Below are 11873 nucleotides of genomic sequence, written 5' to 3' on the forward strand. Positions count from 1 at the left end.
AAGCCCAAACCACACCCACTGCCTGGAGTCCATTCTGACCCACAGCGCCCCTAGAGGACAGAGTGGAACTGCCCCGAGGGTCTCCAAGGCTGTGATCTTCACAGAAGCAGACCGCCTCATCTTTCTTCTGCTCTGTTATAACAACCCTGCCAAAATCCTAGAACTTTTCATGTTTGGGGTGTGTGGGGGGGTTTTCATGCATTGTATCTCGGCGTTTCCCCTCCAGAAGTTCAATGCTGATGGATGTGTCCTCCTTGGCTCTCCCCTGGCCCCCACCTGCCATAACCAGACATCCCTGGCAAGCCAATCCCTCCTCCACTGGCCTTTCCTGCCTGGATTATGACAATCACTTTTTTTCCCCCATGCCAGGCTCCTTCCCTGGGTACTCACAGCCAGAAAGAACTTCCAGGGTTGAGCCCAAGTCTGGCACAGCTTGCAATCTGTAGCTTGGCCTCTGCCTGCCTTGGCCACCTTGTACTTCTGTGCCAGAGTTGCCAAACACTAAGCTGCCCGGGAGGGTCCCCTTCCTCCTCTGCTGCCTCCCTGTGCCCCACCTCTGCACTTCCATTTGGAGGCAAGGCACATGGACACTCTATTAGTGCCTCTGGCAGGGAACGGTGACTGCCCCTGTCCTTGTCTCCACAGGTGTGCATCCCCAGTTGTAGTATCCTGCCAGGCACGGACTGAGAGGCCAGCAAACACTGAAGGGAATGAATGGAGGTACGTGAGGCGTTGAGCACGCCCGAGAGAGAGCGGAGTGTCACATGGCATTGCCTGACAGAAACCTCTCTTCCAGAGCTCACTGGCATGTACTGAAATCCTACTATTGCAGGCACTGTGCTGGGCACCTTAACACAGACAGTAATTTCACGTGATCCAACACGGGGCACACAAGTATTGCAGGATGTCCAGTAACAGCAATTGGGGAGCTCTGGTGGCGGAGCGCCTAAGGCATTTGACTGCTGACCAGAAGGCTGGTGGTTCAAACCCACCAGTTCAAACCCACTCCTCAGAAAGAAGGTTGGGCAATCTACTTCTGTAGTGATACCACCTGGAAAACCCAAGGAGGGGTTGCTATGAGTGGAAATCGACTTGACGGCAGTGAGTTTCGTTTTTGGTTTAGTAACAGCAATTAAGGTGTGGAAAAATCATGAAATACCAGCTAAGACACATGAATTATGGCAGCACACCTAGCTGAGGAAGCTGCAGGCAGAAGGCAGGGAAGGGCTGTGTTGAGTGGTCTGGGAAGGGGGCTGAGATGGTGACCTTGTGTTACAGCAAGCAAGGCTCTGGGCCTGGAAGAACAAACCCAGTCTAGGGTGCCTTCTGATGGGACCACAGTGGCCCGCCCCCCGCCCCCTGCTCACCAGCACAGCTCCTTTCACAGGGCAAAACACCTTTTCCTAGAACTGTGGACTGTAGCTAAGCACCGGGTGGGGAGAGGTTGCCTCCAGTGGGAAAAGGGGCTACAAGCCCGAGGCCCTACCTCTGCCCAGACAGAAGCTGGGGACAGAATACACTTTGACCCATGCCTGAGATGACCTGCAAGCCATCATCCGTGATTGTCCCTGAATGGAAGATTCACATATACACATGTACACACACACACATGCACATGGACAGAGCTGGTCACCCAGGTTCTGCTGCTGTGGTCACTTTTGAGGGCTTAGAAGCCAGCCCTGAACTTGAGAGAGGAACAAAAAGCTCCAAGTCAGGAGCAGGCTTTGCTTTGCCATTAACTGACAGGGTGACCTGGGGCCAGGCCCTCGTTCTGCTGAAGTCCAATCTCCTTACCAACAAGAGTCCACGGTGGTTAAAAAGTAGCAGCTGCCAAGTCACCCTTCAGCCCTGGAATTGAACTCATGTCCGTGGCTCAACTTCCAGCCAAGCTACACACAGGCCCACGAGGTGAACAGTCACACCAGACGGTGCACAACCGGCCACAGGAGATCAAAGGCAGTGTGCGCCCAGCGACCAAGCTCAGAAGGCAGGAAGGGGGGGCAAAAAGGACGGACAGAAATGGGATGCGCAGGGAGGAAGTGAGGAGCGCGGCTGCAGGGTGGACGCCAACGTCACGAAACGGGTTTGCGTTGTTGGAAGGAAAACCAATGTGGTCTGTAAATCTTCACTCAAATCACAGTAAAAGTTTAAAAATGTGTAGTAGCCGCTGTTTCTTGAGCTGGGTGCTGGGCACTGCACTATGTGGATTATCTCACTCCTAACCTGAGGTGGGAACTGTCAGTGCCCCCACTTTACAGATGGGGAAACTGAGTCCAGAAAACTCAGGTCATGTGCGCAGCGGTGTCCAGAGCACGAGCTGGGGTCTGGCCGCTGGCCATCTCCAGAGCATACCGTTGTAGCAATTACATCACACCAAGGATGGAAGCTGGGTCCTTACTGGGGCCACCAAGTCTGCACAGCAAACACCCAGCCTGTCACCTGCACGTGCAGCCCACGGGCCCAGAGAGGGGAGGCCAGGAGGGGAGCAGGTCAGCACAACCCCGCCCGGGGGGCCGCCCCGGCGCTCACATGGTGCTGGAGGCCAGGTTCGTGTCCTCATGTTTGATCTTCCCGTCCAGGGCGATGCCCCGCCTCTCGCGATTGTTGGCCAGCAAGGGCAACAGGGTCAGTGTCTTGGTCAAAGTGCTGTTTGGGGGCACTTTCTCTCTGGAGGAAGAAAAACAGAGTTGGCTCATTGCCACTTGGAACCACAAAAGCCGTCACCGACCCCACAAGGCCCTACTTGTCATCAAGCGTTTTTCCAGGACCAAAGTTCCCGGGACTCACTGAAAAGGAGAGCTTGAGGGCTTGTGGATCTGCCTTACAAGAAGTGAAATCGCAGAGCAGGCCGGCAACAACGCTGAACATTTCCTCAAGCTCTGAAGCCTGCTCTGAATTGCTGAATTTTTAGAATGTTCCATGGGATGAAATGAGATCGACTGGCCCCTGGGTCAGAGAACCACGGCCAATCTCCTCCACAGTGGGCTGCAGGGCCTTCTGGTCAGTCCCAGCACTGAGACCAGGCAACACCAGGTAGGTCCTTAGAACCGTCAACCATGGGAGACTAGAAGGGAAGCATTTGCACAGGGAGACAGCTCAGGGGGCAGGAACACATAGGACACAGGTAGAGAAGGAAAAGGTAACCACAGGGAGGAAGTGGGAAGAGGGCTGTTACACTGTGGGGATTGCAATCAATATCATGAAACAAAATGTGTATGAACTGTTGCATGGAAAATCAATTTGCTCTGTAAATTTTCATCCAAATCACAATAAAAAATAATAATAAATTTGAAATGTAAAATTGAAAGAAGAACAAGATCAGGCTAGAACTGCTCCTGTCACTGAGAACTGGGGCTCTAAGGGAGGCTAGTGTGCCACCAGGTGGTGGCTACAGAGAGGACAAAGTGTGCCCTCCCTCCATGAGTCGTGCAGACTGGGCTGGGTTAAGTTCAAGGCAGCACACACTCTTCCTCTCCCTGCCCGTGTCTGTCATTGGTCAGGCAGTGGGTTTCCCGACATCTCAGATGCCAGAGCACCATGCCATGGACGGGCCTGGGATCGAGCTGGTGACATGAGCGGTGAGTGTCTCCAGGGTCTGGAAGCCATCCCCCAGGCTGCCTCTCATCTGCCTCTCCACCACCCCATGACGAGTAGGCTCTCGGGTCCCCATTTACAGACGTGAGCCATGCCCATGGTTGCGTAGCCACAAGGGCAGGCCCAGGTCTCTGTGGCTGCAGAGCTTAGCTTACAGCAGCCCGAGCCACTGCTCCCAGCACATCTGTCATCCTATCCAGCACATCTGTCGTCCTATCCAGCACATCTGTCATCCTATCCTCTGCCAGAAGTGGGGATAAGGCTCTGAAGACTGCCCCATAACCAGCACCAGGACCACTCCTTCACCTGCTCGCAGGGGGGCTGGAAGCCTGAATGCCACCCTCAGGAACCAGTGGCTGAACTCAAGCCTGACGTATGTTGACCTCATGTGTGTCAGATTAAAACTACTCCTTGTAGAAACTGGGATCTTAAAAGCTTGCAAGCAGCCATCTAGATGCAATGATGGATCTCTCCTCATCCAAAGTAAAGAAGAATGAAGAAAACCAAAGATGCATGGAAACAATCAGTCCAAGTGACTGGTACACCATGTGATCCTCAGCCTATATGACTGTGAGACAAGAAGAACTAGATGGTACCTGGCTACCACTGTCAACCACTAGGAGGGGGATCTATGTAGGAGATCCTGGATAGAGTGGGAGAACAATGTGGAACAAAACTCAAAATTAAAAAAAAAAAAAAAAAAAAAGGACCAGGTTTGCTGGTCTGATATAGCCTGATGGAACCACCGAGACTATGGCCCCTAGCTGCCCTTCAGGTCTAGAATTGAACCCACTTCAGGCATATGAGCTGAATGTTTACATTAGGTAGATACATTCCTTGGAGAGGTCAACCATGGGAAAAAAGAAGGGCTGTGTATGCACAGGAAGACAGCTCAGGGGGCAGGAGTGCATGGAGGGAAGGACACAGGGAAGAGGTAACTATGGGGAGGAAGTGGGAAGAGAACTGTTGCATTGTGGGAAACTGCAGTCAATGTCATGAGACAAAGTGTATGTAAACTGCTGTATGGAAAGTGAATTTGCTCTGTAAACTTTCCCCCAAATCACAATAAAATTAAAAAAACACAACAAACTGTACTCCTCAGTGAGGTGGAATGACATAGTGACCGCAACAAGGGCTCAGGCACAGCAAGGATTGTGAGGACGGCACAGGACCTGGCAGCGTTTTGTTCTGTTGTACGAGGTCACTGTGAACCGGAGTCAACTGGACAGCACCTACCAACAACAGCAACAACGCTATCCTAGTGGATCAGTTTGTCTTTGCTGATACCCTCCTCCTTCTAATTCTGGTCACAGGAGCGGGCTCCCTACAGAAACAGATCTGGAAATGCTAGCAAAGGAGAAAAGAGCGTGCTGATGACTTTAATCTCAAGGCTTTCTAAATTCTACATCTAATTCCTTTACTTAGCCTTCCCTGGTGGTGCAGTGGTTAAGTGCTCAGCCGCTAACTGAAAGGTCAGCAGTTCAAACCCACCAGCCGCTCCACAGGAGAAAGATGTGATGGTCTGCTTTCCTAAAGGTTGACAGCCTAGAAAACTCTATGGGGCAGTTCTACCTTGTCCTGCAGGGTCACTATGAGTCAGAAGCAGCTTGATAGCAGTGGGTTTGTTTTTTTTGAGTAACCCCCTTACACAGAATAATTTTTACATACAATGGTGTTTAGGAAATGCCAGCTATACGAAGGGATACAGGGTTTCTTTTTGAGTTGATAAAAATGCTCTGAAATTGACTGCGATGGTTGTTGCACATCCCTGTGAAGATACAAAAACACATTGGGTGGTACACTGTTCAAACAGGTGAGTTGTATGGTATGTGAACTATTTTTCAATAAAGCTTCCAAAGCTTTCCTCCCCTGGTGGGGGCGGGTGGGTGGTGCATTCGATGAACCTGACCGTTTTGCATAAAGTATAATGGGGCAGGTCTCTCAGTGTGGCCCACAGAAGCCATCACAGTTTTCTCATTTGCTTTTTATTCTACTGAAGGGAGAAAAGTTGTTTGTGACAACGGGCTAAGAATGGACACCCTTCGAATCCAGTTGTCATTGGTATGAGATCTTCCATTGATGAGAAGATCGAAAGACAGAGAACCTTCATCTGTGCTGACAGGTGCTGGGACAAACATGGTATCAATTTTCTGACACCTCCAAACTGACAACACCAACTAGAAAGGTTAGACAGGAAACGCAGGGAGCTGTGAGTTTCTGTTAATAGGAGAAGAACAACTTGGAAAAGGAGGTTGTTATGAATTGAAATATGTTCCCCCACAATACTTGTAAATCCTAACTCCCATACCTGTGGTTATAATCCCATTCGGGAATGGGTTGTCTTTGTTATGCTAATGAGACTACATTAGCATAGGGTGTGTCTTTTGAAATATAAAAGAGATTAAACAAGCAAGTGAGTAGGCACAGATGGGGGAAGAGAGATGCCAGGCCACATGAAGACCGCGCAGAAGCAGAAGCTCCGGGAGACAAGGCCTTCCTCTGCACCCGACAGAAAGCCTTCCCCTCAAGGCGCCAGTGTGAATTCAGACTCTGACCACCTTAACTACAAGGAAATAAATGTCTGTTTCTAAAGCCACCGATGTGTGGTCTTTCTGCTACTGCAGCACTAAATAACTAAGACAGAGGGTGAGATGGTTGTACATTCGAAGAACAGAATCAGTGTCACTCAATTGCACAGAAAGAAACTGTCGACTTGGTGTATATCCTGCTGTGTGTATTCTGAACAACAACAAATAATAAATTACTTTTTAAAAATAGTTCTTAACAACTCATCCCAAGACTAAACAGTAAGGCACAGTTGTTCCCACATGTGACATTTCCACCTTTGCTTCCCTCACCTCCGTCCATTGGGTTGATTGCTCAGAACTCTGGGAGGTGGGTGAGGCAGGGAAAGGTGAAGATGGGGTTAAGATGCTAACTTCCTTGGCAGCCCATCAAGTGGGAAGAGGGAAGGTGGCGTGGAGCCAGAGAGCCCAGCAAGCATTTGTGTTCCCTCATCAACATGCAACAAAAGGGGAACCTGACCAAAAGGTGGGGCAGCCCAGGAAGTGGAACTGCTAGCTGCTACTCACTGTGTTTCCTCCATAGCCACGGGTTTGGTATAGTAGTCGCTCGAGTAGAGGACCACATTGGCCACTTGTTCCACTGCAAAGGGGGAAGGGGTAGGATGCATCAGTGTGGGTCCCTCTACACCATGCATGAGCCGCCTGCTTCCAGGGGACACTGACCTCACCGGTCACCATTTCCATCTGCTTCCCAGGTTCATCTTTTCCAGCCCACGCTTAACTGCAGAGATTTCCAGGTCCCATCTTCAGGCTGCTTCTACTCACCAATAAGTCACACACAAGCCACAGCAGCCCTCTCCTCTGCGCTCACCTATTCTCAGGCGCCTATGGGGCATGCCTGGGTCCCCTGCAGGCACACACTCTCCCGGCACTGGCTCGCTCTCTGAACCTCACCTCCGTCCAACATCCCCTCATATTTAATGAGTAGCCTCCTTCCGAGTAGCTTGGAGAAGCTAAAAACCATTTGGAGGCAGTGAATACTTGACTCCTGGTGGGGCGTGGTGGGTAGGAAGATGGGATCTGCAGCCAGACTCCCAGGAAAACCAGCTGCTATGGCGCGGACTCCCACTCACGCCAATGCCACATGTATCAGAGCAGAACTGTGCTCCACGGGGCTTTCAGTGAAGCAGATTGCAGGCCTTCCTTCTGAGGTGCCTCTGAGCAGACTCAAACCCCCAACCTTTCAGTTAGCAGCGAGCACATTCATCAACACTAGGAAGTTCTAGATTTTCTTGTCACATTATGGTGACTCAAGCTCAGTCAGCACCCACCAGGTACTCCAGAGCCAGACTGGCAATGGCACGCCATCAAGTCGATTCTGACTCACGGTGACCACAGTTGAGCCGTTAACTGTGGGGTGAGTTATTTAGCCTCTCTGAGCCCCCGTTTCCCCATCAGTAAAATGGGAGTGATAATCGCATCTAACTAACCCTACAGAGAGGATTGAAAAGACGACCTTAAATCTTCACAATCAAGGTTGAGGATTAAAAGAAACAATGGATGTGATACACTTGGCACAGGGCCCAGGCCATGGAAACCCACTCACGTTTTGTGTCAGAAAGTCAACTGCTTATTTCACAGGTTAGTGGCTTTGATGTTAGGATTCATTACACTTTCAGAAATAGCGCGATCATACTGTATGGATCTCCCTACTTTGTGGAACACTTTAGTGAACACCACAGGCAACATGCTCTGTAACTTCAGGTCCTCCAAAGGGGCAGGACCGGACAGTGCTTCCTTCTGTTGGACACACGGTCACTCTGAGTCAGACTCAACTGGGCAGGACTTAACAACAACCCAAAGGTCTAAAGGCAAACAAAGTGAACCAACATAAAACAAAACCAAAATGGTTAAATTCAGTATCCAAATAAGGTCCCTGGGTGGCCAAATAGTTTGTGTTCATCTGGTAACGAAAAGGTCAGAACCCACCCAGCAGTGCTGTGGAAACCCCGGAGATCTGCTTCCACAGGGATCACTGCCTAAAAAACCCTACGGGACAGTTCCACTCGTAACACGTGGGGCCGCCATGAGTCAGAATGGACGGCTCGAAGGCAACAGGTTTGGGTTTTTGGGTTTTATTAGCAACAAGAAAATCTGGAATCCTCTATTATGTGTACAACCACATTCCCACGTCCTCTGTGACAGGCACACAGAAGAAGAGGCGAGTGGTGCGGACGGCCATGGGGACCTGTGGGCCTGCTTCACCCGGGACTTCCCATTTTGGCACCGAAACTCCCACTTCCTACCCAGCCTCGGTTCTGGGCAAACAGGAACAGCCGTTCGCACCAAGGCACGACGCCACTGTCTTGGCCATAGGACGTCTGAGTCAGAAGTGAACCTAGAGGCCACCCTCCCACGTCATTCTGTTGCATTTTTCATGTAGCCCAGTCACTGGTTTCTTTTCAATCAGTTTTAAAAAACACTTCATATAAGACCTTCCCCTGCACTTAAATGCCCTACCAGTCCTGGTGGCGCAGTGGCTAAGTGCTAAGCTGCTTAACCAAAAGGTTGGTGGTTTGAATCCACCAGCCACTCAGGAGAAAGAGGTGGCAATCTGCTTCTTGAAAGACTATGGCCTAGGGACCTCTGTGGAGCAGTTTCTCCACTGTCACATGGGGTCACTGTGAGTTGGGATCAACTCGATGGCACCCAGCAACCACTACACTTAGATGCACTTTAAGCTGAGGAAATGTGTAGGAACAGCTGGCAGGAGGTGCCCATCCTGCAGGCTTGGCCACCACATCATGGTGATTCAAGGCCCGACAGGAGCGTTTTACCCCACACAAAGCACATTCACTTAGAGGTTCACAGAACCTGGGAAAGTAGACCAGGAACCACTCCTGGAGGGGGAGCAAGGGCTTCCACAGGCCGAGCTCACAATTAAGTTCCCCGAGAAAACCAAACCAAACTCACTGCTGTCGAGTCAGATCCGACTCACAGCAACCCCTCCTTGGGTTTCTGAGGCAGTATCACTATGGAAACAGATCGCCCAACCTTCCTTCCGAGGAGTGGCTGGTGGGTTTGAACCGCCAGCATTCTGGGTAGCAGTCAAGTGCCTTAGGCACTATGCCACCAGAGCTCTTTAATTAAGCCCAGGGGCTCTGAATCCAATACTTTTCCTACTACATGGTGCTGCCTTGGCAAAAAAAAAATTCATCACTGACCCCCAGAAGGAAAACTCCCCCCACAGCTCCCCCTGCGACCTGAAGGTGGGGCCCCTCCAGGAGGAATCTCTCCCCCACAGCTCCCCCTGCGACCTGACAATGGGGCCCCTCCAGGAAGGCATGCCTGTGGGAAGATAGGAAACCCGCTTGTCAGGGATGTTGTTCTAAGACAGCAGTCAGTTGTAACCTGGGTGGGCCCTGGATAATATAAACGGTTAGCAGCTCAGCTGCTGACCCAGAGGTAGGAGTTCAAGTCCGCCTAGAGGCACTTGGATAGAAAGGCCTGGTGATCTTTCAAAAATCAGCCTTAAAAACCCTGTGGAGCAGAGTGTTATTGTGACCCTCAGGGTACACCACGAGGTGGAGCGAACTCCACGGTAACTGGTGAGCCGGCAACCCACCAGGCAGGAGGCTGAGTGAGGCAACACCTACAAGGTCTTTCCTCCAGGTCAGTCCTGACTTCTATGACAGATGGGACAACGAGGCAACCCATGGGCCCAGAAGGGCCTTTGCCAACCAGAGGAGTGGCCCTCAGGGGAGGGGAGCAGCTAGGCGATGGCGCTCTCCTTTTGAGAGGAAGTGCTTACCTAACACCTTCATCTTCTTCACTGTCTTCTCTGTGTTATTGGTCACAGTCACGGTCACAGGAATGGGCTCCCCGTGGAAATAAATCTGGAAGAGTCAGCAGATGAATCAGAAAGACAGAAAAGAACGGGACGGTGTCTCGAACGCCCAGTTTTCTAAATTCTTCATCTTCATCCCTTTAACTAGAACCAAAGGGACTGGATTCCCACACTGATAAGAAAGATAAGACGAGTAACATGTTTCCTTTAGAGAAGGATCTGGAACACACTCTGCCCAGTAAACGTCGGGGGGATGCTGATGAGGACAAGGTGAACACGGGGAGTCTCCGCCTGGGACTCAGAGCGCAGTCGCGTCAGGTAAGCCAGGGTCTTGAGTAGATGAGGTAATTTGAGGCAGAATGAGGGAAGTGAAAGGAGCCTGCTGGGAAAGCCCAGTGACAGAGTTCTCTTCAGTGGTGGAAGTCCACATATGTGTGTGCACATGAGCGCACGTACACAAACACATCCACACACACAGTACACCGACTTCTGACCAACACGTGTGCACAACTGTTGGTAGCCAGAGAGACCAGAGACAGCCTCGGCCAGGGGTTCTCCCCCTTCTTCCACCATAACACATGGCGGCCTTCATATGTGATGGACCACCCCATGTGGCTTCTGTGAAATGTAACAGGAGGCAAGAAAGTTGCTAGTGAAAACCACACCTCCTGAGGCGATGAAGTCCCTGGATGGTACCAGTTACCATGCTCGGCTGTCTCCTGAAGGTGAAGCTTGAGTTCACCCAGAGGCACCTGACAGAAAGGCCTGGCCACCTGCTTCTGAGGAGCCAGCCACTGAAAACCCACCAGGGCATCACGCAGCTCTCACACTAGGGGTCTCCCTGTCCCGCCTCCACCCTGCGGCTCTCACACCAGCTCTCCCTGTCCTGACTCCATAGCAACTGGTTTATTGATGCCACGTTAGCAAGCAAAGCCCCCAGGCAGGACAGAGGGCAAAGATGTGGGGCTACAGAGGGGAGGCCTCCCCCCCAGGCTGTCAGGCTGCCAAGGAGTGGGATGCAAGTGAGGCTGACACTGTCACAGGGTTTACTGCAGACGATGAAAAGAAGCCCCTTCACCAGCTTTGGGGCTTGATCCCTAGAAACAAGATGACTTCCAGCCAGCAGGGGCACCGAGGCCTGCCCCCAGGCCTGGCCCACGTGGGAATGACCGTGATGTGTGCCTGCTTCCTGCGGCTGCAATTACCTCTTTGCTGAGGGAGACTGCCAGGTGCAGGGGCTTGTCCGACATGAAGAACTGCCAGGCCGCCTCGGCTTGGGGCTGGGGGCCCATCTCGGATGGAGCGTGCTGTACCTTACGGATTAGCAGGCGTACAGAGGCCCTGTGGGCAGAGAGTCACAGACAGGCCCTGGGACTAGCATCCGGCCATCCCAGGACGGCCTTCTCCGTCTTATATTCATACTGGTATCCTTCTGGAAGGCTCCCAACGAAACCTGGATGAACTAGAAGAACGTTTGGACAATGGCTGTGTCAGAGCCTGGAGGACCTGGTCCCTCCCACCGTGCTTTCACTGGCTGTGTGGCCTGCGCCGCTCAACTCTGGGCTGAGCATCCACCTTAGCCTGGCAGGATCTGGCTCCAGCTCATCTCAGTGTGCAGCTGATAACATGAATGTGCCGCGGGTCTTACGTCAACATGTTTCAAACACCGCTGTCCGACTCACAGCGCCCCTTGAGGACAGAGTGGAACTGCCCCAGTGGGTTTCCAAGGCTGTCAATCTTCATGGAAGAACAGACCAAACCACACCCATTGCCGTGGAGTCCATTTTGACCCACAGCGCCCCTAGAGGTCAGAGTGGAACTGCCCACAGGGTCTCCAAGGCTGTCAATCTTCACAGAAGCAAAGCCCAAACCACACCCACTGCCTGGAGTCCATTCTGACCCACAGC

At 51.7% G+C, this 11873-nt stretch overlaps 1 protein-coding gene across 1 annotated transcript in view; it reads right to left on the minus strand.

The window, feature by feature from the left end:
• SAG (S-antigen visual arrestin) overlaps positions 1-11873 on the minus strand; it is a 39729-nt gene that overhangs the window by 10202 nt on the left and 17654 nt on the right. The window contains exons 7-10 of the mRNA XM_042781322.1: positions 11172-11307; positions 9931-10015; positions 6687-6759; positions 2530-2667 (exon numbers count right to left, since the gene is read on the minus strand). Of these exons, the coding sequence (XP_042637256.1) occupies positions 2530-2667; positions 6687-6759; positions 9931-10015; positions 11172-11307 (432 nt within the window). The remainder of the gene's footprint in view (positions 1-2529; positions 2668-6686; positions 6760-9930; positions 10016-11171; positions 11308-11873) is intronic.

The sequence above is a fragment of the Orycteropus afer genome, unplaced genomic scaffold (assembly GCF_000298275.1).
Source record: "Orycteropus afer afer isolate SDZICR_OR568_19922 unplaced genomic scaffold, OryAfe1.0 scaffold00006, whole genome shotgun sequence".
In the NCBI taxonomy this organism is placed as follows: Eukaryota; Metazoa; Chordata; class Mammalia; order Tubulidentata; family Orycteropodidae; genus Orycteropus; species Orycteropus afer.